Source organism: Lepidochelys olivacea (assembly GCF_965140295.1).
Source record: "Lepidochelys olivacea isolate rLepOli2 genome assembly, chromosome: 1".
Lineage (NCBI taxonomy): Eukaryota > Metazoa > Chordata > Testudines > Cheloniidae > Lepidochelys > Lepidochelys olivacea.
The window spans coordinates 257,794,462-257,819,795 of NC_140411.1; the positions used below are offsets into that span (position 1 = coordinate 257,794,462).

Genomic DNA, 25,334 nt, shown 5'->3' on the forward strand with positions numbered 1-25,334 from the left:
ATAGAACTGCAGCTTATGCTGAGTATGCAGCAAGTAGTCAGACACAACACAGCCAGCAGCAAGCCCCACTCCTCCATTACACTGCCCTAAATGAACATAGCCATAGATGGCTGCTGGCCCACTTGGACTGACATAAGCAGCTGCCATAGCTGCAGAATTTAGCTCCCCACCAAGCCTAGCTTTATAGCCAAAAGCAGCGGCTGTTGTCGCTGGCAGGGAATCCTGTTGTGTTCAGCTGACAATCCTAGGCCCATATTTAATATGCTGCTCTTCCTGCAGCAGCTGCTATACCCTGAGCCAGAATGCGCAAGCTGCTAGTGGTCTGACTGAGACAAGGACCAAGTAGACTGTAACCTCATCTAGGTGGCAAGAGGGAGTTCAGTGACCCTTCCAGCTAGTTAACAATGCCAGATTCTGAAAGGTTGAGTTCCCAGAGAATGCTGATCATGACCAAAACTGGAGTGGTGGGGATTTATAAAGGGAGCAAAGTAAGAAATACTCCCTGTTCCATCAAGGACTTTACCCCTATTCTCCTCTGAGTGGCAGAGGGTTTTTGGACCTCTGAGCTGAATGGAGAAGGAGCAGGACCACCTCAGCTAGTCTTCTGTATTTTAAGGAAACTGGGGGCTTAGTCACTGCTGATTTCACTCACACTGAAGTAGGGAATGCGCTCTGAAGTATTTAGAGCCCCTATTACTATCATACTGAGCCTCTCGCTATCTTCAGCATATTTGAACAGCTCTGAGGTAGGGAAATACTACTATCTCGAGACACAGCGAAACTAAGCGACTTGCCCAAGGACACACAGGAATTCTGTGGCAGAGCAGGGAATTGCACTCGGATCTTCCAAGTCTTAGGCTAACCACTGGCCTGTCCTCCTTCCATTGCAGGTTTTAACCACGTGCCTGCCAGCTGCAGCCCCCTATTACCCTCTTGAGCTAGAAGTTGCATTTCTTTTGTTGCCATGTTTCGGTTTACATAAGAAATGTGCTGCCGTTAGAAAGTAGAGTACAGTGTCACCTTCAGTTCTCTGCAGAAGTAGCACCAGCTGAGCATCTGTGAAAGGAAGAACCCGTGCTGGGCCAAGGAGAATCTCCAGCCCAGCAGTGGCCACAGAGTTTGGTCAAGAAAACCACACAGCGCAGTCAGGGACCCAGAATTCAGCTGAGGTGGAGTTTTAAAGGCCGATAAGCCTGTGAATCTGTGCTGGTATTTGAGCAATGACAAAGCTGAGGGTGTCTCCCCCATACACAAATATAAGGGGCTTTTATTCCTCCACAGGGCAGCTTGATTTCCACTAAAGCATACAGACTCCAAGTGCATCTCAAGACGTAGACTGGTACCACAGGGGCAATGGCCTGTGATTGTCACAGAGAGGAAATGTTGGGTGTTTGCTACTCTCTCTTTTTCCCACCTCCCCTGCTTCTCACCTAGGCACTTCTCAAACGTAAGAAGCAGACACAGACTCCGGTACATTAAGCATATTTATTTACTGTGAAACACACTATTCACAACCCAGTGCGATGGAAATTCAAATGCGTAGCAGCAGCTGCTGGGGATCAAGGGAGTCCTACACTTTCTCTTGAGAGCTTTTGCTAATGAGAGTTTAGCAACTAGTGACACACTTGCCAGCCCCCAGAAGCTGAAGGGCTGTGCTTATCCCCAGAATTGGCATAATACCATTGGTAGCAATACGAGCTCCCCTCTAACCTGCTAACATGTCTCATCCCTGCTCTTGAGAGACTGTCACCCCCTCTTAGGGGGAGGTGGGACACTCCCCACAGCCCATTCACTCCTTTGGTGGCTCATGTGAGGCTGCTAAGTTCTTCCAAACTAGTTACTGTGACACCTTACGGAGGCCTGATTTTCAGAGGGCAGGAGCTCAGCACTTCCTGACAATCAGGCCCATTTATGGCATCTCTGGTTGGGCACCTAAAACTCCTAGTTCCTTTTGGAGACCTTGGCCAAGGCTGTCCCTCAGTGCCAGCTGTGGTGTCAATTCTAGCAGCGGGCAGGAGAGTTCTTAGTTCAAGCCCAGTTTCTCCTTCCCACACACATTCTCAGACATCTATTCTTAAACATTCTCCTACTCTCTGGCTCTGCTATGAGATGGGGTCTTTGGGGCCGAGCTCAGGGGAGAAGGTCTCAGGTCATTCCGTAATGAACAAATACATTATTTTGCTAAGAAAACAGATTTCTCCTCTAGGTGAAGCCAGATATCACCGTGAGCACCTCTCTTTGGTGAGAGACTGAACACTGCTCTAATCAAAAGCGCCCCCTCACTCTTTGGATGGTCACTTAAGAGGCACCCAAACCGGGGCTTAGGAAGCTATTCTAAGATGCACTGCTGGGCCTCCATGGAGGTGTCGCCTGATGTGCACGCTAGCCATGGAAACCGAACTCCTTGTACTTGCTGGCCATATCATTTCGGAACAGCTCCAGGGCCTTCTTCATCGCAGCCTGGGAATCGGCCCCAAAGTCCGAGGGATGCTTCTCAGCAATGACCTTGACAATGATTTCACAAATGAACTGTCAAGAAGGAGAGGGGGGAGGGAAAGGAAAAGGGACAGGTAAGCATCACTCACAGTAGGGACCTTTCAGTAAATAATTATTTGCAGATAGGGGTTGTCTACACAAACACTTAGCTCGTGGCAAGCAGGGGTGTAAATCTACCCCGCACAATCCTGCTGTGCACTGAGTGTCCATGTGGACCCAGGTGCCGCACACTAAAAGTTCTTTAGTGCGCTTTGATCTACCCCGCTTTGAAATGGGAGTAGATCAAAGTGCATCAGGGAGCTTTTGGTGCATGGCAGCAGGGTGCATACAGGCACTTAGTGCGTGGTAAGCTACTGCAAGATAGATTTACACTCCAGCTGGCCACAAATTAAGTGTTTGCATAGGCAAGTCCTAGGACTGAATTCAGTAGTCCTTCCCTCAGCCATTTGAGAGGCATCGTGGCCTATAAAGCACTAGGCTGGGACTTCGGAGACACCTGGGTTCTAGCCCTGGATCTGTCAGTGACCTGTTTCGTGATCCTGGGAAAGTCACTTCCCCTCCCATCCTTTGTCTGCCTTGTCCATTTACACTGTAAACTCTCCCTCTGTGTTTGTATAGTGCCTAGCACAATAGATCTCCGATCTTCACTGTGGCCTCCAGATGCTGCTGTAATACAAAGAAGTATCTTGGGTGCTGTCACTCACTGTTCTAATATGATCTGGTTTCCACGGGTGCTGCCGCTGCACACACTGGTTTGTTATTGTTAAGGGTTGCGTGTGAGCAATGTAAACATGGGGACTCACACCCCAGGAGCTGAGCCTTCCAATATTACAGTGGCCTCCTACATCACACTGAGCTCATACAGGTCCAACTAGATATCAGTGAGCAGAGGTGCAATCCGTCCTCCCACTCAAGCCCACATTCTCTACACACACTCAACCCCTCTCACCCGAGAAACCCTCTCCAATTCCCATACCTCCAAGTAGTTGACAGGGATTTTATGCTTGGTGGCATGGCTCTCTGCCAGTGGCTTCAGCTCCTGTTCATGATTGTTCTTCTGCTTCAGGATCCTGCCCAGGGCGGTAAGGACGGTGGTACCGTGCTTCTTCACTTCTTCTGAGCTCTTCAGCGCATCGATCGTTGTCAGGGTTTTGAACTTGGCAAAGCGTTCCTGGGTCTCGGGGTGAAGCTGAAAGAGTCTGTGAACAGAGGCAGGGAACCCATGAGGTGCAAAGGTGGGATGGGGAAAAAAACAGGAATTGCCAGACTTGATCAAACCCAATGTCCATCTACTTCAGCATCAAACCGATCTCTACACTGCAGTATGATTGCAGCTCGAGTAGACAAACCCAGGCTAGCTTTAATCTAGCTGGACTGTTTACTGGAGCAGTGAAGCTGAGGCAGAACAGACATCAGCATGGGCTAGCCATCCAAGTAATTAACCAGGGTTCTTGGTAGGCTTGCAACTGTGGCTTTGCTGCTCTGGTATCCAAGCTAGCTAGAGATTGGGTATCCCTATGCACACTGCAATCACACCGCCGATTGCAGTGTAGGCATACCCTTAGACAGTGGCCAGAACCAGATACTTCACAGGAAGGTATAAGAACCTCATAAGAAAGCAGATGTGGGATTTGCCTCCCATGAAAGTCTCATCCTGGCCTTCAATTGTTTGAGATTAGTCTGACACTTGAAGCAGGGGCACTGGAACAGTTTGTATAGTGGGGGCACTGAGCGCCATTGAACCAAACTGTAAACCCTGATATGATGGAAACCACTTCAAGCTAGTGGGTGCGGCAGCACCCCCGGTACTCCTAATTCCAGCACCTGTGCCTTGAAGTAAGAAGTTTTAGATCCTTTCCAAGTTTTCAGTAATAACTATGACAACTCAGGCTATTCTTGTTGTCCACATAAATACCTAATCCTTTTTGGAATTTTGCTAAGTTCTTAGCCTCAACAACATCCTGTGGCAGTGAGTTCCACAGTCTAATTACACATTGTGTGGAAAAGTATTTCCTTCTATCCACTTTGAATGTAATGGTTTTACATTTCATTGCACATCCCCTTGTTCTTGTGTTATGAGACAGGGAGAACAGAAGCTCCTCCCCTGGACCAAGCATCATTTTTTAACATTTAATCCTGTTCCCTCATATTTGTCTCCTTTCTAAGATGACCGATCCCAGCCTTCTCCATCTCTCTTCATGAGAGGCAGGCAGGCAGTGCACTTAACATTTTCAAATGATGTCACAGAGCAGGTGCCCATCTTACTTGTTTTTCACAGCTGTTTAGCCCTTTGGCACCAGTCACCTGGGATTGTACCAGCGTATTAGGATCAGGGTAGGAGTACAGGGCCAGCCAGGACACGAAGGAGTGACTGACATTTGTCTGAGAAATCCCTTCTTCCCTCACCTGCCATGGAGCTCTGAGGATTCACACAATTTAATGCCTTGGCTGCTTCTTCAAGCTCTGCTTCATGAGGCATTACAGCCATTAAAATCTGAGTTCCCATCTGAGCCCATCAGCGCTGCTCTTAAATTGACCAGGAGGGAACAATATTAGACATCTCTCTCTCCCCTCCCTCCCACCCAGGGGAGCCATGTACAGCACTTAAATAGAATGGTCAAAGGTGCTACCAAAAGCCTTCCGACAGAGAGGTGTAGATGCTGTGCCAGAGTCCTGTGTGTGTGCAGACAGCAGTCAGCACTCCCAACACCATGGCAGAGAGTGTGTGTTAATTCCTACCGCTTCTCTCACTCATCCATCAGCTAAGCCTGATACCTGACAGCACGGTTCTGCCACTGTGCACTGTTAGAGAATGGGGAGCAACTGGGTAACAAGAGCTGGAGGAGCACAAGGTCTGCAGCCATCCCAGGGCCGGCAAGTTTCCCACACCATCCAAAGCTACAAACAGGAGCTCTGTTTCCTGAAATGGAGACGGTGGGAAGGTGGTTAAAAACCAGACCTGTCACCATTCCTCCCCTGCTGAATTTACTGGGGGTTGGAGACAGATACCGCAGGCAGCCAGTCCTGAAGGAAACATCACTTTTGCCCCACGCTCTACAGTGACAATGAAAGGGGAATACTGGCTCACATTGCTATTATTTATTCATATCGTACGTAATAAGTATGTATCATTTGTGTCACAGTAGCACCAAGATCAGGCTCCATTGAGCTAGGTACTGTACAGACACAGGCAAAGAGGCCGTCCCTGGTCTGAAGATCATACACTCCAAATAAACAAGGCAAATAAAGAAAAGGCAAAAAATTATTGGTATCCTTATTTTATACATGGGGAAAAGAGGCACAGAGAGGTTACATGACTTGCCCGAAGAGTCTGTGGAACAGCCAGAAATTGAACCCACATCTCTTGAGTCCAGTGCCTTCACCACCAAACCATCTTTCACAACGTGATGGCCACCAGGTTTCACTGCCATGTGGAATGATGCTATTGGCCAGTAGCAGGTATGTCAGTCCCTCCACCTTTAACTAGAGACCCCTTAGAGGGCAGTAAGAAGGGAATTCTGCTTCTATGGGCCATTCAGTCTCGTGCCAGATTCTCAGTCTTACGACATCATTATATTAGATTAAATTGACAAACACCCCGAGTATATGGATAATAGGAACAGCCTTGTAGCAAAAAGATTCTTTATGTGGGTGACCATTCTTTAAAGGGCTTTCATTTAAGAAGGCACCAGTGTTACCAGAACAAAGGATTTCTGTGTCAATTTTGTCCTTTATCAGGTACTACATGTATCAAGATGGGTCTTTTCCTTCTTGTTTGTTTCCTCCTCACGACCTGGTTGGTTTCAGAAAGAAATGACTGGCACAGAGGTATCTCTTAGGGAAGGACATGCAACAAATTGCTTCGTTTAGTATCATTTGAACTATATGCTATTGTAGTTTATAAGCGAAGCAATTTGTTGCAGACACACTCTCCACCCAGTGCAATGTAAGGAGCCTATCAGGACCAATTAGCCTTGTTAAAATGCCACTGCTAAATTGGAAGAAAAGTTATGATTGTTCTATGCTTCTGATGGATCTCCCTTCACCCTCTGCCTGGCTATGGCTAAATTATGCCTGCCAAAGATGATATATCTTTTGGACTCCTAAAAATACCTCTGACGAGCAATTTTTGTTTTGCTTGAAATGCATCCAGCTGCATCAAGTGTCAAATATTTTCCAAAAATATTCCCAGGGGATGATATCTACCTACAAGCTCTTTCCCTTAGCACAAGCTGAACACACTACTATGCCAACAGACGTCTGCAAGGCCTCCCTGTATTCAAATCCCTCTTGATCCTACAAGAAACCAGCTGGCTGATTAGGTCTTGGGGTAGTGAGGGATAATCTATGTATGTTATGCAAAAAACAAACACCCCTTGCACTTCTTCCCCATTATGTTATTAAAACACTGTATTGCCAAGATGTGGCTATACACCACCATGGCTGGCTTTTCTTATTGTTTATGCTGTATTCATTTCCCCTACCCTCCCTCTGTCTGTCTTTTCGGTTGTGAGCTCTTTGGAACAAGGACAATTCCTTCTTTTCTGTTTGGAAAGCGTCTAACATACTGTGGCTGCTACCAGAACCAAAAATTGTCATACAAGAATACTACACTCAGGATATTTTTCAAGAGCAGAGTATAGACCTTTCCAGTGAAGGGCGCTGAGTATGGATTTGCCAAGCAATGTTGCTCCCCTCCTTAGCTATGCTTAAAAGAAAACATTCTCATTCAAAGAGGGGAAGCAGACCGATAGATTCTCCAGTCATCTGCCCCACGTCCTCCCCTTGCAAGTATACGCCATACCTCTGGTATATGGGATTTAGCACCGGCTAAGGGAGAAATCTGGTAGCAGTCCCTTCTTAAAATATCGACAACGTCATTGGCGCCACTTTTAGTTAAGATGACCTTACCATAACACAAGTAAAGCACTCAAAGCAACTTAACCAAGAACATGTTTATGTGCATCATTTTTTAGCATGTTCCTATGGGGATTGGTGACCTCTGGAACTGGACAGGCAGAACTGATACGTAAAGGGGATCTCAATTTACTGTTAAAGCTCATGGTGTATGTGACTTGAAACACGGCACCCAGGGGAATCAAAACCCAACATGTCCATCCCACTGGAGGGGGACCTCAAGGTCATTGAAATGCTACTCACTGCTCCATCCCCAGATGCTCAAAAACTCAGTGTTGTGGGGCCTCCCTAGAGCTTGGCCTGGGGAGAATTCCCACCCTAACCTCAGAATCACACACTCCAGTGGAGGAGGGTGGGGTGGGAAAGTGCCCCATCTCAGACCAGACTCAAGCTGGGCTTTGGAAAAAGAGCTTGGGTCCTACCTCCCACCTTTCTAGATGGTTTGTCCTGAGGTTGTGGCAGGCTGGAAGAGGACTACCGAAGAGGAAACAGAAAGAAATGATTAGGCGGGGGGGAATTTGGTGGGGGGAAATCACAGGTAATCACAGCAAATTTGATGAAATCACAGATTCCATAAAAATTGGTCACATGCAATTTTTCTCTCATCTCTTCCCCTGACCCCTTTTTTTGTATCCTCCCATGCTGTTTCCCCTCCCTACCTCCGGAGGGACTAACTGCAGAGAATTGGAAGGCCCGGGAGGGACACCCACCTCACTCCAACATTTTGCTTCTGACAGTGGGGACCTGGAGTTCAACTTCATTAGTGGGCTAGCTGATCAGGGCAAAGGGAGTAACAAAACCCAAGACCTTTTTTGGGGGGGGAGCCGGGGGGAGGGTAACCTTAAAAAGTTAATGCTTTTGACCCAGAAACCATAGTGACGGGAAACCCACTGCCCTAGAAATGATCAATAAAGAAAGAAGTCAGTTCATAAAAATGCTAGAGAAAACTAAAGCCCCAGGGCTAATGAGTCACAACACCCTCTTTACTTTCTCACCTGTACACCTCTAAAGGATGCTCAAAAGCATATTATTCCTAAAGTCCAATGCACCAAGCGCTTGAGCCATGCTCTCTCGCACGCTTCCATCACCAGTTTCATGCCTACCTGATTATAACTTCCTGTCCATGGGCCGAGAGGTCTGGTTCCACCTTCGCCCAGATGCCCAGGACATGGTTCCATTCGTCATCACTGAGCCCCATAATTTGCTGGTGCTTGAAAAAAAAAAAGCGGAGATGAGGTTGTTAGCAGCCGAATGCCCTGCCTCAGAGTGCTGCTAGCGAGCTCACTCCTGCGGTTTATAATCCCTCCTCACAGACAGACACCTGTCAATTGTCAGCTGGAGTTTCGCTCTCTTTCAGGCTAGTTTAACCTAATCTGCCTCTCTCTTTCTGGGAAGCTATTTTGGGTCAGGTGCTATTGTGGCTGCCACTGATGGAATAATTTCTGCTTTTCCTATTGGGTTGGCACGTATCCCATTGTGGCAGAAAGGACACTGCTGGAGTGCAGTGCCAGGAGCCTGTCACAGAGCTGCTGTCCCAAGGACCCGAGAGGCAGAGTCAAAATTTCAAGCTGTAGATTTCAGAACCACACTCTTGGCGGCGCCGAGATGGACCACGTCTGTCTGTAGTGACCCATTCTCTGCACCTCTATTCATCCCCCCAGGATGGGCAACAGGGGAAGTCCCAGCTGTCCTGTAGAACTGGTTACTGATTACAAAAGTATTTCCTTTCCACTGCGGATCTGGGATGAGATTTTATATTTCTTTTTTAATATTCTTATTTTCTTCTCTGATAAAAGCAGGTGATTCTCTTTTAGAAAATCACACAGTCTCATGGAGAAGTCTCCTCGAGAGCTTTTAGTTCCTCTGGGTCCAAATGCCATGTGTTCCCCTCCTCACTCTCCAGAACCAGGAAAAAACCAAGGGGGATATAACATTATAGCACTGAACTGCTTGAATGTTGCAAGGTGGTACCCAGAATGTGTCACATAGCCCCCAGGTAACCATTTGTCAAATAATACAAAACCTGATGCTTCAGGGCTCAAAACAATTTCTAAGTATGAGAGGCCAGGGTGAGACCTACTGTCAGGGGCAGATTATCCCACATCTGCATATTTCAGGGCTCTGAAGCGTCTGAGACAGGACTCTGGTCTAGATAGACCCAGGGTCTGATCCTGTCTGATAATGTTCCCTCCCCTAATCATTAACTAACTGTCTGTATCCCTACATTCAAATAACTGTGTGTTTGGAGAAATCCAGGGGGAGGGGGGGAGGGAAGAACAGCGCTGTGTTTACAGTTTGGGAGACTTACCAACCTTCTATATAGCTCCATAGAGGGAGCTGGCCAGGGAAGGACAGACAACTGGCAGGCACACTGAAGTGCTGATTTATTCCCTCCCAGGTTCAAGGAATCCTTATTGACATGGTCAGAACATGTCCTGATAATAAAATTCAATCAACAATTACTGTTTAATATGCACCCGTATCTATGGCTAAGCAGAAGTGTATATGCACAGAGAAAGGGAACTCTTGTTAGGAGATGAAAATTGGCACCAGCCTAGGACTTGGGAGATCTGGGTTCAGTTCCCTGCCACAAACTTCCTATGTGACCTTAGCAAAGTCAGTAAGTCTCTCAGTGCTTCAGTTTCCCATAGTAAAATGGGGGTAATAGCAGTGGCCTACTTCACGGTGGTGGTGTGAGTGTAACCCAGCCCTGGGGTGTGGGTATGGGTCCTGGGTTCAGCAACAAAGGCACCTTGTGCCTCCACCCAAGGAAACCCCTCCTAGTGCAGAGAACATAAGAACGGCCATACTGGGTCAGACCAAAGGTCCATCTAGCCCAGTATCCTGTCTTCCGACAGTGGCCAATGCCAGGTGTCCCAGAGGGAATGAACAGAACAGGTAATCATCAAGTGATCCATTCCTTGTCGCCCATTCCCAGCTTTTGACAAACAGAGGCTAGGGAAACCATCCTGGCTAGTAGCCATTGATGGACCTATCCTCCATGAATTTATCTAGTTCCTTTTTTAACTCTGTTATAGTCTTGGCCTTCACAACATCCTCTGGCAAGGAGTTCCACAGGTTGACTGCGTGTTGTGTGAAAAAATACTTCCTTTTGTTTGTTTTAAACCTGCTGCCTATTAATTTCATTTGGCAACCCCTAGTTATTGTGTTACTGAAAGGAGTAAATAACACTTCCTTATTTACTTTCTCCACTCCAGTCATGATTTTATAGACCTCAAACATATCCCCCCTTGTTTGTCTCTTTTCCAAGCTGAAATGTCCCGGTCTTATTAATCTCTCCTCATATGGCAGCCATTCCTTACTCCTCATAATTTTTGTTGTCCTTTTCTGAACCTTTTCCAATTCCAATATAACACAGAGGGCCTGTTCCTTGGGAAAATATTTACCACCCAAACTCATACAGAGGAGCATTAGTCAGAATACACAAAAATAAAATAGCTATATCAGTTCCCAGAGTAATAAAACAATAACCAACAAAACACAAAATTAGTCATATATAAATTCTACCGCCCACCCAACATTTACAGCCAGTGCAAACCACACTACTTCCTCTCCCAGCAGCTAGCATCTGCCGAGGCAAAAACTGAGTTCAGGCTCAGTCTTTGATGGATGGTGCAGCACTGAATCAGTGGCTCGCTTAAAACACAATATCAGAATAAATAAACAAGGGTGTTTTTACAAACTACTGTATTCACACCAAGGAGATTGTCATTGTGCCTCTCTGATCTGGATTTAAGTGTGCAGTTAGGCTGACTTTCAGTAGCCTGACTGCAACTTGAAGTCTTCTGAGTTTTTGATTTCTGCTGAGATGACATTGTCCTAGAAATTCCAAAAGGTCTTCAAATCTTCCCATGGGTGGGAATGTGGAGGGTAGAAGGGTCCTTCCTGGCTGTGATGCTACTCTCCCTGCTACGCTCCAAACACAAGCAAAAAGCCAGAAGTATAACCAAACCCTTTGCCTCTGAGTTTTGGCTTTTGATTGGTTCTGTAGTACCTTCCAGCTTGTTCGATCTCTGCCCTGGACTCTAGGCAGTCTGGGGAATAGGATCCTGATCCTCTGTTGCCACTGCTGCTGTAGTGTAGAGGCAAGTCCCCTAGACCAGTGGTCTCCAAACTTTTTTGATTGCGCACCCCCAGGAGAAAAAAAAATTGACGCAGGCGTGCCACCGAAGAAAAAAGAAGGGAGGAGCTGCTACATAGAAGAGCTGCCGCAGGCGCTCGCTTCCTGCCGCCGCAGAACCAAAGGTAGAAGAGCTGCCGCAGGCGTGCCGGCAGCGCTCCTCCTGCCGCACACCCTCAGGGATGGTCTTGCGCAGCCCACTTTGGAGACCACTGCCCTAGGCACTCAGTGTAACATGTTCGGAACAATCCATTCAAGAGGGGGTTACACACTCCCTCACCTGGGAAAACTTGATGTTCCCATCAAAAATTTCAATAGACATTTAAAATGATATGTAAATTCAATTTCATTAATGTACACAAATACGCTGTCCTACTACAACCTGAGGACAACATTAATGGTGTAAGGCAGTCGCAGTTGTCCCTCCACCCATCTGGGAGGGAGGCCATGCCCCCTCGCTACAAGGCCTCTGGGAGGGTGCAGTTCCAGACCTGGGGTCTCTGCCAGTCGGCGGGGTAGAGCAGTAATGTCTATAAGCCCCAGGTGGGGCAGCACACAGTTGGGGTTCCTGGCTCTGGCAGACCACCAAACAAACACAGGTCTCTTGGCCTAGAGTGGGGTGGCAGGAGGACCTGGGCCTGCCTGACTACACTGGGTCCCAGTTCAGGGCCCTAGCAGTGGTGAAGTGGTCCACCGCTGGGTCAGCAGGGAAATTCAGCCACAAAACGTTAGTCGGATGTCAGTCAGCAACACAGCCGAACTATATTCGGCTCCCCTGGGCTAATTCCTACACTCCTGTTCAGGGGGGTGTACCTGGGTCCCAGTGTCGTCGTTCGCCTCGCTAGGATAAACAGCTAATGGCAACTTCTCGGTGTCTCCAGCGACCAGCAGCTCTGATAGTCACTCCGGGTCTCGGGCACTGTAATGTTTGCTGTCAGGTCCGAACTCCAGCAACTGGTGGGAGACATCTTCTCCTCTGGCGGCTTCTCCCCAACTAAGCTGAAGGGCCTGCCTTTTAGATTTCCAGTTCCTGTCCCATCCCTCTGTTTCTGGCGAGGTGGGCGTGGGTGTCCTGGCTCTGCCCACCATGGGGCTCTCACAGTTGTCTCTCCAACCGTCTGGGAGGGAGGCCACACCCCCTCGCTACACAGTGGGTTTTAATATTGGACAGCATGCTCCTGACACCCACTTATACAGCACAGGGAGAAGTACACTGAAGGAGACACCAGGGGAGTCATAGATTAACTTTATGACAGGTTTCACCTCTTGACCAGACTGTCCGGGTACAGCTGTATCCTTGGCAGCAGTAGGGCATGCACTTCTCACCTCAGGCTCCACACTTGGGTCTGCAACTTCTCCCTCAGTAGGATTTTTCTCCATAACCATGGCCATATCGTCTTGATTTTGTGGTGAAATGAAATGTTCAGCCAAAGGGTTTAACTTACCTATAGCAGTAAGGTTTTGTTGAAACTAGGGTTTTCATTTCATTATGAGTCTTGTTCCTTCCAAACGTCATCAGATTGATGTGCTCATAAACCATTTCCCCACATGGGAAACTATACTTATTATCGTCATTAGAAGCAACAGGTTTCCCCTTGGCTGTCACTGAATGAGCTATATTGAGAGATGGCACTGGAGACTGAGATTAACTTGCTGTCTTCCTGCTCCAAGTAACAGGAGGTCTTTGGACAGGTGCTGGTACTGCCGTGTTAGTACTGGAGTCTAGCTGTCCAGTGGGCAACAGTTGGTTTCCGCGGAGAATCTTGCTACGTTCTCTCCCCTCCTCAGGCCAAACTTTGTAGACAAGAAGGCCTGGCACCTTCTCTTCTGTGATGTAGGTTTAGCCTGGCAATGGTCAGCAATCTTATGTCTTTCCTGGAGCCCAAGATTTTGTGTCAGGATCTGCTCTCTGGTTTGCGGGTTTGATCCCTCACACAGTTGTTTTATTTGCTTTTGTTGGACTCTCTGCCTTTTTCTTTTCTGCTTCTGTGGCTATTTTATAGGCCTTTTTTAATGCTTTCTTAGTTGGATGACACACTGGAGGTAGATTTCAGAGTAAGCTCCATCAGCAGACACTCCAAAGGCTAAGTTCACTGGCAGTCTGCCTCTCTCCCAAATGTTAGGTGGCATGGGGAATACCCAGTGGGTTTTTACTTGTGCGATTTTAGGCAGGTACTAAGAAGCTGTCATGCTGACTCCATTTGAACTTTTGATTAGGGTTCAGGGTGCCTAACATGTTTAACAAGGTCCTATTAAATCTCTCTGGCTGAGGGTCTTCTTGGGGATGGCAGGAGTTGTTTTGGATTTCCTCATTCCTGTCATTTGCAATAGTTCTTCAATAAGCTGACTTCTGAAATCTTTTCCTGGATCTGAATGGATTCTACAGGGCAATCAATAATGCACAAAGAACTTTTCCCACAGCACCTCTGCAACGGTGGCAGCTTTCTAGTCCTCAGTGGGGAAGGCCTGCAAGTATTGGGTGAAATGGTCCTTTACCAGGAGTATGTTTTCAATGTTCTTAGTATTACTTTCCAAACTTAAAAAGTCCATGTGTACGAGATCAAGGGGTCCGCAGCTGGTAATATTAACTAAAGGGGAAGATATCTTTGGCAGTGTTTTTCTTTGTGAATGTAACCCTTCTGACAGTTGGAGCCAGCAGCAACCAGGGCCGGGTTCAATAGCTAGGGGTTCCTTTCCATCGATACAACACAAAACCGGTTTGAGCCCCCACCCAGTAACCTGGGAAAATGACACATCACCCCTGGGCACTTCTGAGAGGCAATACTTCCCCACTCGCAAGCACAGAGTCTGTGTAGAAAAGAAACTTTTAATAAAAGGAGGGAAGTAACTGGGTGTTAATTTGGAAAAACTCCGCAAACAGGGTTCATAAACAAAAACCATGAGCAAAAGACCCACCCCCAAATAAGTTGGGCAGTGTCCTTTCCCCTCAGGTTCTTAAGGCCAGGAACCCAAAAGTCCCTTTCACGTGCCTGACCCTTCTCTGCACCCCACTCACAGTTGCTGTACTTGGTCAGTGAAGACCCAGAGTTCAGAGGTGCATCTGCAGAGTTCACCCCACCACACCCAGGGTGATGGGAGGGTAAAGAGGCACGTTAGTGCTCGAGCACTCGCTCACCACCCATCTCTGCAAGGCTCTGCTGTGGCACTCTCTGCCAGCCTCCCTGCTGGCTGCTCGCTGTGCCTCTCCGCCTCACCAGCCACTCGTTCACCAGCCAACTGTCAATCACCTACTGCTGCCACCTGCTTCTCTGCTGTGACCTCTGCACATCAGTCTCTCAATGATTTTTAGCTCTTAGCAGGCAGGGCAGAAACACAGTCCTACCACAACTGATTTCAGCTCCGACTGAGCATTTAAAATAACAAAGAAACTCCTAATAAAGCCTATTTAGCTTTTTCTCTGAACAGTGGGGAGAAACAGGTTTAACCGTCCAGGAAGGACTTTTGGGGAGGGTTCTCAGCCTCTTGACTAAGACACCTAGCCCCACCCCTCTTTCTTTAACAGAGCTCTGGCATTTGAGCCCCTGGCTTAACGAGGTTCTTTCAACTGAGGGTGACCCTCTTATTTTGGGACAGGTTAAGCACAGTCCCGCTTTCCTGTATTCCTACTACAATTACAACATTGGTAAGCATATTTCACCACTCCTGAATTCAGATTTAATAATTTTATTAAGATGATGTTGAAATAAAAAGAAAACGGTACCGAGTTTAAGCATAGAAGTTTCTGGTTATTAGGGAATAAGGTACAGATTATCAAGGGGTGCAAAGTTCGGTTTAGGAACAGATGGCATAAGAAATACATAATCTGCAGTCTCCCCGATTGAGGGTAAAAGGTTAACGGGTCAAAGTACAGACATTGAGATATGGGAGTATGTTGTTCATATAATGGCTGTATGCAGGTGTGGAGTATAATGAGTGGATACGATGATGAGGATGGATTTACCCTCATTTGGTGAGATTTAATGTTCAGTGAGTTTATGGTTCCGGTTCATATGGTCCAATGGAAAAAGTCTCTCGGTCTCTTTCTCATAGTTGATGCACAATGTCATACCGGCTCACACCTCCTGGTACTGTTGGTGGCTGGTAAGTGATTTGTAACCCAACACCAGCCAAAGTTGATTACTTTGACACCACTCCATCTGCTGAATATATAAGCAATGCAGGAGCAAACTGTATTTACATAAACACACCCAAAGTCTCTCCCTCTCCCAGCTAGCTGTCAGGGAAGCATTCATTCAGATCCTGGTTACATGTACATCTAAAGCAAGCCTTGCAATGTTTTTCCACTTCATGAGCCATACATGGCCAACAGAACCTGAACTTTACTAGGTTAAGAGTTTTGTTTACTCGCAAGTGCTCATTTTCGTAATGGAGGAAATGTAGGACAATACTCCACAGTTTAAAAGGAAGCACTAGTTGTTTCTTTGGGGCCATTTAACCTTGGCTTATGCGAAATAATAGGCCATTTATTAGAGTAAGCTTACTCCATTTTTTAAAAAAAATAAGGGTGCATCTTGGTGAGGAGACTTGACTGATAACTCTCACAATCCCTTTTGCAGAGTATGAATAAAGTCTTTTAAACTGAAGTCGGTTTTCTGAGCTTTTCTCTAGGCAGACTTGCAGTAAAGAAGTTGTATCCAAATGGGTGAAATGGGCTTAACCCATAGAGATAGCTTCTGGAGGGGCTCCCAGCTGGTTGGCAGCCCTCTTCAGGTTGGTGGTCGTTTTGTCTGTAGAGACTAGCATATGGCATATAGCCTTTACACCAGGGTCAAGAATAGTCCTCCAGAAATCTGGTGTGTTCTGTTCTGTGTGAAGGTGCTAAGACACAGCACCATCATTAGTGTCGTTCAAACTGAGCCGGTGCTGAAGTCATAAAGGGACAATGCTGAAAGCCATCGGTGTCCAGTAGCATGAAGCTTAGCTGATGTTAGCACATAGGATAACAGGTTGCTGTTCGTACATACCAGAAACTTGGCTGCATAAAGATAGTCATGAAACTTTTTCACTGCTGCCCACTTCAATGCCAGAAACTTCAACTTGTGAGCAGAATAGTTTTTTTTTCCTCTACTTTCAAACTTCTGCTGGCAAAGGCAATGGGTTTTAACTCTTTATCATTTCCTTGATAAAGAACTGCTTCCAGACCACTACAGCTAGTTGGATAAGGGGGGGGTTGGATAAGGGGCAGTGGGTCCCGGGGGGGCAGTCAGGGGACAGGGAGCAGTTGGATGGGGCGGAGGTTTGTGGGGGGGCGGTCAGGGGACGGGGAACAGGGGCAATTGGATAGGTGTGGGAATCCCGGGGGGGCCTGTCAGGGGGTGGAAGTTTGGACAGGGGTTGGGGCAGTCAGGGGACAGAGAGTAGGGGGGTTGAATACGGGGTGGGGTCCCAGGCAGGGGGTCCCGGGTGGGGGCGATCAGGAGACAGGGAGCAGAGGGTTTGGATGGGTCGGAGGTTCTGAGGGGGGAAGTCAGGATCGGGAAGTGGGAGGGGGAGGATAGGGGGCGGGGGTACAGCCTTCCCTACCCGGCCCTCCATACAGTTTCGGAACCCCGATGTGGCCCTCAGGCCAAAAAGTTTGCCCACCCCTAGGCTAGTACCAGCCAGGGCCTGTGTCAGGCACTGGATGATCTGCTGTAATGTCTCGTCACATTTGGGGTCTCATCGGGCTCTGAAAGGTTGAAACTCCTTAAAATAGGGTTTTTCTTTAAATGTTTTCTTGCCAGTCCCCTCAGATCTGGTAGGGGCATATCCCTGTGTTAGTTCACGCAGGGGTCTCACAACTAATGAATAGCTCTTGACGAACCTGCAGCAGTATCCACATAATTCTAAAAAGAATAGTAGGCTTCTTAAATTGCATGTCTGAGACCAAGTAGCCAAAGCACTTATTTTGTCAGGCCTGGGAGATATTCCTGGTTCAGACATGACGTGTCCCCCATATTTGATGGTGGTCTGGCAGAAAACACATTTGTGCAGTGATAATTTCAGGCCACATTCCTGCAGACAATCTAGGACCTTTAGCAAATGTGTTTCATGGTCCTTTAAGGGCTTTCCGAAGATGATGAGGTCATCTAAGTAGACTAGCAAAAGTCTTCCCTTGGTTAGGAACATGGAGGATAAAAGGGTCCTCCCTGGCTGTGATGCTTCTCTCCCTGCCATACTCCAAACACAGCCAAAACCCAAAAGTGTAACCAAACCCTTTCTCTCCGAGTTTTGGCTTAAGATTGGTTCTGGTAGCTTGTTTTATCTCCACCCTGGAATCTAGGCAAAGAGCCCTGAGCTTCTGTAGCCATTGCTGCTGTAGTCCAGGGGTAACCCCCCTAAAGGCTTAGTGTAATATGTTAGGGACAAACAATTCCAGAGAGGGTTACAGATACTACAGTGAGGAGGGCAAGCTAAGTATCTTCAAGAGGTGTGTATGACATCTCTGAATAATTCATAGCCATAGAGGGTTTGTCTTGACTAGGAAAAGTGGCAGGAGCCTAAGCTACAACTTGACCACCTAAAACTGAGGCTAAAGGTGTTTCCCCTAGGCTAGCTGGAGGGTAAGGACAAGTTTCAGTTGGGCTTCGCTAGTACGTTGGTCAAGACAAACTCATATTTGTAACCCTTCTGTCACCTTTCTCCGACTATCCTTTCTGTCCCCTAAATTACAGTTTGCTTCCTATCTTGTGCCTAGCTTATTACACCACATATCACATTTCAGACGTCATGAGTCAATCCCAGGTACAAAATTGCTCTGGAGAAGTGTGGTGTAAAATGTGCATATAATTTTGTACTGACTTTCTGTAATATAAACCAAGTTGAACTGTATGATTCACCATGATAACCTCATACTAAATTTTGGCCATCAATTTTCTGCCAGTAAACATCCACCCAGACTTTGGATCTAATCAAAGACTCAATTTCATTTCAGAGTTTCTATATGGAAGGGGACATTTACGTTAAGGGTGGGGAGTATAGAGTGTTAGGTGACAGCTGTCTGATTGGTATAATTTATCATGTACTTTTGACCACCTCACCTGCACTCAGCTCACTAAACCATCTTGCTGGGACATCTAACAACACTCCAGGCTACTCTACTTTTTTTTTAAAAAAACAACCTGGCACAAAAGGTCCTCCTCCCGCCCAGTCGCCTCCACCCAAATTACACAGACACTAGGCCAGGGACAGGTCAATATTCTGTTTTAGAACAGTGAGAGATTTAAAGCTCCGATAACTCATGATCCACTGGGGCTAAAAATAAGAGTTATAGTGTAAGCAAGCCAGAAAAGCCTCCTTTTCAAGAAGATAAAACACTTTTCCAAAATCTATTTGTTCTAATTTTCCTCTTCTTCTGAGGTCCAAAAAGTTGGTCTCATGGTATGAAAGGGAGTCTGGTTTGACAAGTAAAGGAATATAGAACTATTAACATTTTATGTAACTCTAAACTTGTTTAAAACAAAGTTTTCCTGAAAAATATGGGGCAATTACAGATACATGATCATGTGATATGGTATAAAAGGTCTTATTAGCACTCATCTGGGATAACCACATAACTCATGGGTAAAAAGGCTTCATTCTGCTCGGAGTAAAGATTCCATCCCAAACTCAGCCTATTATTAATAATTATTAGTATTGTGGTAGCATCTAGGAACCCCAGTCAGAGACATGGACCCCATTGTGCAAGGCACTATATGAACACCAAACAAAAAGACACTCTCTGGCCCAATGAGCTTACAATCTAAGTAAAACCCTAAAAAACCCAGTAAAACCTTTCTATCACATTGATCTCTCTGTGGCTCAGGTCCCCACCTGTGAAATGGAGATAATACTTGACCATCTCACAAGGCTAAAATCCATTAATGTTTGTGAGGACCATACGCATCTAGATAGATCCATTAGGCTAATTAAAGAGACATGACATAAATCATTCCAAATAGCTTCTAGCCCTCAGGAAAAACATTCTACCTGATTAGATCATCTTTGTAAATCACAGTATATAAGTGCTAATGATTATAACGCTGTATAACAGAGTGTGCTGATGAATATGAAAAATCCACCCCCGAGAGACGTATCTGTACAGTAACTCCTCACTTAACATCCTCCCGCTTAATGTTGTTTTGAAGTTACGTCACTGCTCCATTAGGGAACATGCTTGTTTAAAGTTGTGCAATGCTCCCTTCTAATGTTGTTTGGCTGCCTGCTCTGTCTATTGCTTGTAGGATTCTGTGGAAGGACAGCAACTTTACAAGGGAACATTGCACAAGTCCCTCTTCTCCGCCTCCTCCCTCTCCCTCCCAGTGCTTCCCCCACCGCCAAACAGCACTGTCTCCCCACTCCTCCCCCTCCGCCCCACCCCCCAGAAAGTCCTAAGCATTGCCAAACAGCTGTTTGGCATCAGGGAAGCGCTGGGAGGAAGCGTGAGGAGCGGGGACGCGACATGCTCTGGGGAGGAAGTGGAATGGAGGTGGGAAGAGGAGGGCCTGGAATGGAGCAGGGAGGGGAAGAGGCGGGCCTGGAGCATCCCCTGGCAAAGTCGGCACCTGTTCTTCCGGGGGGGAAGCTGCCGCTGCTGCTGCGCAAGGTGCTTCCTCGTGTCCTTGCCTACCTCATTGTCTGCAGCGGGCTGTGCCTGTGTAGGGTAAGCCAGGGGTACCTCCCAACCACAGTACAGTACAGTATATAATGCCTTTTGTCTGCCCCCAAATTTTTTCCTTGGAAACTAACTCCCTGCATTTACGTTAAATCTTATGGGAAAATTGGATTCGTCGTTTTACTTAAAGTTGCATTTTTCAGAAACATAACTACAACGTTAAGTGAGGAGTTACTGTACCAACCTAACCCCCGGTGTAGACTGCGCTGGGTCAACAAAAAATTCTCCCATTGACCTAGCTACTGCCTCTCCGGAAGGTGGAATACCTGCGCCAAAGGAAGAACCCTTCCTGTCGGCATAGGTAGCATCTAAACTGAAACGCTGCAGCTGTAGCGTTTTAAGTGTAGACAAGCCCTGAGGCAGGATACATGACTCAATGGGTCATTGACTAGCTGGGACCAAACAGATGCTCTGCGGTTCAAAGCAGAATACTGGTGACCCCTCCCCCCAGCCCTTCCCTTCCCTTCTCCCCTTTAAAGTCCTAAGGAGTCCCTCTATTTTCCTCTTGTGCCTCCAAGTCATCATCAGTGTTCTTCTGACTGGGACTCTCCCTCAGAGTCAACCCTGTATGTTAGGCAAGTGGGGAGGAGGGAGGTGCAAGTGAGAGACACAGAGAGATAATGCCATCATCTATATTACAGGAGCCTGCTGCATGCTCATACATACATCCTGCAAGTTCCTAGAGCTCAGCCCAAACTTGAACCTATTGGGCATGACCTGCTGCCACCTAGTGGCTCTGGATGAGTAATGCAATAAGTGCAGCCTCATTCATAGCAAGATCACAGTAGGATAATCCCAATGGCAGGAGCCAGGGATTTTAAAGAATTCTCCGTGTGGCAGTGGGGAAGAAGAGTGCAGATTATGGTCCATTGCTAACTAAAGCATGACCAATGTCTGTAGGAAGAGCCCCATGCTAGCAGGACTTTAAATATAGATTGCTGCTTCTCCAATTCAGCATTAGCTATCGTGCTCTGATGGGGACAAGTTACAAGATCGTCACGAGAGCAAAAGGAGCTATCAGATAGTAGCTGCCATTTTGGATTCTCACTTCTGCAACATTCCAGTGTGTAGCTGGGCATTTTATAAAAGGGAGAGGCAGGAACTCAAAAATGGCAACTCCAAGAAACATGTCTGGGACACTGCAAGATAAGAGCCCTGCAGCGGGACGGGGAATCTCGTGGGTCCCACAGGATCCACTGTCATAAAAGCAGGAGTGGGTAAAATGTGCTTTGTTGTGGGCAGGATTGGGTGGGCCAAGAAAAAAAAAACAGACTACGGTAATTTGCAGGAAAACACTTTCAGTGATGTAAAGCAAGTTTTTCTTTTTTTTAAATAAAGGTTTTAATGTTTAAATTTAAACAAGGGCTCGAAAGAGATTTGGTATCTTTTCTAACAGGAGTTAAAATATTTTTACATGGTTTAAGCAAGATTTGTTTTATAATTTCAGTGGTAAAAATTGTGTCTGAATTACGTTTATATATATAATATGTTAACTGACTGCGTTTTGTTTTGTTTTTTAGTAGCATAGGGAAAACCTGTCTCTCTTGCGGGATTTGCCAGATCGAAGGTTTTTGCAGGTGGGAGCGAGATAAAAATGCAAGGAATAATGTGGGAGCAGGTGGGAGTGGCAGCGGGATTAAAAAAATAGTCCCACACAGGGCTCTACTGCAAGGTACAGGATGCAGCGTTCCTGGATCACCCACACTTGATAGGGACTGGCCTCCTTAAGGAAATTACAGAGCAACTAGAGAAACTCAAATGAAATTCATTGGCAGTACTCAGCGTCGGAAGGTTCTGTTGGCAATAAAAGGGGGATATGACCATGTAATATTTTTCATCTTTCTGGCGTCTTCTCTGTGAGGATGTCAAAGCACTTTACAAGCGTTAAGGAATTAAACTTCACTTATGAAAGGCAATTACTGCATTATCATCTCCATTTTACAGATGGAAACTGAGCCACACAGAGAGGTTATATGACTTGCTCAAGGTCATGCACAAGGTCATTAGCAGAGCCAGGAAGAGAACCCAGTTCTCCCAGTCCACTGCTCTAACCTCAGGATCCTTCCAAAGATACAACAAAGGCATAGATTTAGCTCTAGAAACTACAGCTGTTCCTTAGTTACTAAGATGGGACCTATCTGTAAAAAAGGAGCCATGAGATCCCCTAAGAATTATGGACCAGTGAGCCATACGATTGTATTTGGACAGGGGCCAGCGGGAACTAATTCCAAGTGATTTGCACCCAGTCCAAACTTTTCTTGTGATGACGTTACTGTGAAGAGAGACTCATCTGTAATCTATAAAGTCATCTCTGGGTCTGGTGACATCAAAAGCTTCACTCTTCTGAGGTCACTATAGTTCTTGGCACCTCACTTTTGCCTCTCGATTTATTCCCTGAATCCACAATGCTCATCCTTTTGAGTCTTTTCTCTACATCCAGGCTTCCTGAACGCATGCAGTAAAGGCCACACTCAGGACAGAATTGCTAGTAGAGCTGGCTGAAATTTTTCGTTTGAGATTTTTTTCTTCATAGAAACAAACATTTCCATGGAAAATGTTCATTTTCCTCAAGTTGTTTTGAATTTTCATTAAAAAAATGAAAACCAGAAAATTCATTTCGTTTTGTTGTGTCTTCGCTTGCAGATGCCGAAAAGGGAAATATTTTTCATGTTCAGCTTTTCAGCAAAACCCCAAAACGTTTGGGCAAAAACAAAAAAAATCATTTACATTGAAATTTTTTATTAAAATAAAATGATTCTGTGACCAGCTTCAGGCCATCCTGGCTATTACACCTTTATATCATGGATAGCATTGCAGGGTCACATTACAAGCCTATCAACAGCAGAGTATCAAGGTGGCTCAGGTAATCTCTTTTATGGGACCAATGTCTGTTGGTGAGAGAGAGAAGCATTCGAGCCACACAGAGCTCTTCGTCGGGGCTGGGAACAGTACTAAGGCCTGGTCTACTCTATAGAGTTAAGTCGGCACAAGGCAGCATACGTTGACCTAACTCTGGAGGTGTCTACACTAAATTTCGCTCCCGCCAACGTAACTTACTAACTCCATCTCCATGATCAGCAGAGAGTTTAGGTCAATGTAGTTCGGTCGAAGCAGTGACAGTGTAGACACTGTGTTACTTACCTTGGTTGTCGGTGGCCTCCAGGAGGTATCCCCACAATGCCGCTCCTTGACTGCTCTGGTCACCATTGTGAACTCCACTGTCCAGCAGCCAGGTACACAGGAAGCCACCCCTCCCCTTTAAAGCCCCGTGAATTTTTGAAATTCCATTTCCTGTTTGCCTGGCTTGGAGAGCTCACCAGGCAACTGACCATGCTGGCTACATGCTACAGACGTGCTCCTGCCTGGAGTACATGGGGGACGGGGGGGTCGGATCTCATGGGTCTGTCAGGAGAAGAGGCCGTACAGGCACAGCTCTGATCCAGCCACAGAAATATCAACATCTACGAGCAGGTCGCTTGAGGCATGGAGGAGAAGGGGTACGACAGGGACCAGCAGCAGTGATGCGTGAAAGCCAAGGAGCTGCGGCAGGCATACCAGAAGGCAAGGGAGGCTAACCATCACTCTGGTGTGGACAATACTTAATTTGTGCCAGGCCTGAGCCCCTGGCACCTCTGGGCATGGCAGTTCATAGCCCCAGCACTTCTGGGCTTGCTGCATCAGTTATGAACATAAAAAAATTGCTTGAGCCCCGGCACCTCTTTCATTACAAATTAAGCACTGGCTGTGGAACCACAGACCTGCCGCTTTTACAAAGAGCTGCACACCATCCTTGGACAAGACCCCACCACCATCCCCAAGAGCCCCCGTGTATATTTTGTAGGACCCCAAGGCAGAGGCCCCCGCCATGAACAGGGAGAAGGAACGTGGAATACAGGAGACAGATGACCAGGGGATCCAGCAGCGCAGCGACCCAGGACCTGTTTTTGACTCCAGCGCAGTCCAACCAGTCCTAACAGTTGAGTACGGATGAGCCTGATGCAGGGGAAGGAACCTCTGGTAAGTATATGGTTTGCTTAGAAATTACAGAGATGGAACCCCCAAAGTGGCAGGACACATCCATTGATTTACTCTTTTTTACTTATGCTAGAAGAGGTAGTGAAACAACAGAGTCAGAGTTGCTATCCACTTCTCATCCCCCTCTAGAGTTAGGCAGAGGGGGCCCCCGCAGAACAATTTGCTTATGTGCACTGGGATATCCTGTAAATCCTCCGTAGATATCTCGATGAAACTTTCCTGCAGATAATCTGCAATCCTCTGCTGAAGGTTTCTGGGGAAGACTGCCTTATTTCTTCTACTGCGGTAGGACAGTTTCCCACACCACTCAGCAATTACTTCAGCAGGCACCATTGCAGGACACAGGCTAGCAGCGTACTGCCTTGGTCTGCAGCTGGACATCTGCAGGAGTTGTTCCCTTTCAGCCTCCATTACCCTCAGGACTGAAATATCGGCTAAAATCCAGCTCCACCTATGGAAAATGGTGCCCGTATTCAGTTCAATTGCCCTATGCACATATACTCATGCCTGTGAGCTATCTCCCCTAATTTCCCCAATTTGTCCCCCACCCCAGGGCCATACTCACCATGGCTGGTGCTGTGACTGCCATCATGCTGTATAAACCCCAAGGAGAAGCGATAATGGAGTGCTTAAAACTTGTCTGGATCAAGGGGAGTGAGTTCAGTATCCTAAGTTTCAGTTTATCTCGTGAATACATTGACAATGGTACCTCTGTGTACTGTATCTTCAGCAGCTGCAAATGTGGCCTTCGGGGTCACTCCATCCACACCAGCAGAACGGCTGAGCCAGATAAGGACAAAGAGAAAGAGGACTCAGGATGACATGTTCCAAAAAATCCTGCAAGCCTCCGCTGCTTCAGATAACAAGTATAGGGCTTGGAGGGTCACCCTTGTGCACAGTCTGGCCAGACAGTCAGGGAGTGCAGAGAGAGGTGCAGGAAAAGGAGAGGGACATGCCGCAGGAGATGCTAGTGCTTCTCAGGCAGCAAACAGACATGCTGCAGACTCTGGTGGACCTACAGGTTCCACAATCCCATGCTCGCCTCCCTCTGCATTCCATAGAGAACTGCATATCAGGATCTCCCTACAGCCC

General features: G+C 46.8%; 2 protein-coding genes across 4 annotated transcripts in view; one reads left to right on the top strand and one right to left on the bottom strand.

The window, feature by feature from the left end:
- LOC311532193 (apolipoprotein L6-like) overlaps nucleotides 1–25,334 on the top strand; it is a 59,263-nt gene that overhangs the window by 19,993 nt on the left and 13,936 nt on the right. The window lies entirely within an intron of this gene.
- Nucleotides 1,531–8,617, bottom strand: MB (myoglobin). The gene is made up of 3 exons (XM_084614756.1): nucleotides 8,517–8,617; nucleotides 3,473–3,695; nucleotides 1,531–2,529 (listed from the first exon to the last, which is right to left on the bottom strand). Exons 1-3 carry the CDS (start codon nucleotides 8,609–8,611, stop codon nucleotides 2,383–2,385), a joined length of 465 nt encoding a protein of 154 aa, XP_084470882.1. The 5' UTR covers nucleotides 8,612–8,617; the 3' UTR covers nucleotides 1,531–2,382.

What these genes read in the sequence shown, in the direction of transcription:
- MB (XM_084614756.1), bottom strand. Translation starts at nt 8,611, where the DNA reads ATGGGGCTCAGTGATGACGAATGGAACCATGTCCTGGGCATCTGGGCG. An exon ending in GGACAGGAAGTTATAATCAG is followed by an intron (nt 3,696 to 8,516) that starts GTAGGCATGAAA and finishes CTCTGTTCACAG; the next exon opens with ACTCTTTCAGCTTCACCCCG. An exon ending in TCCCTGTCAACTACTTGGAG is followed by an intron (nt 2,530 to 3,472) that starts GTATGGGAATTG and finishes CCTTCTTGACAG; the next exon opens with TTCATTTGTGAAATCATTGT.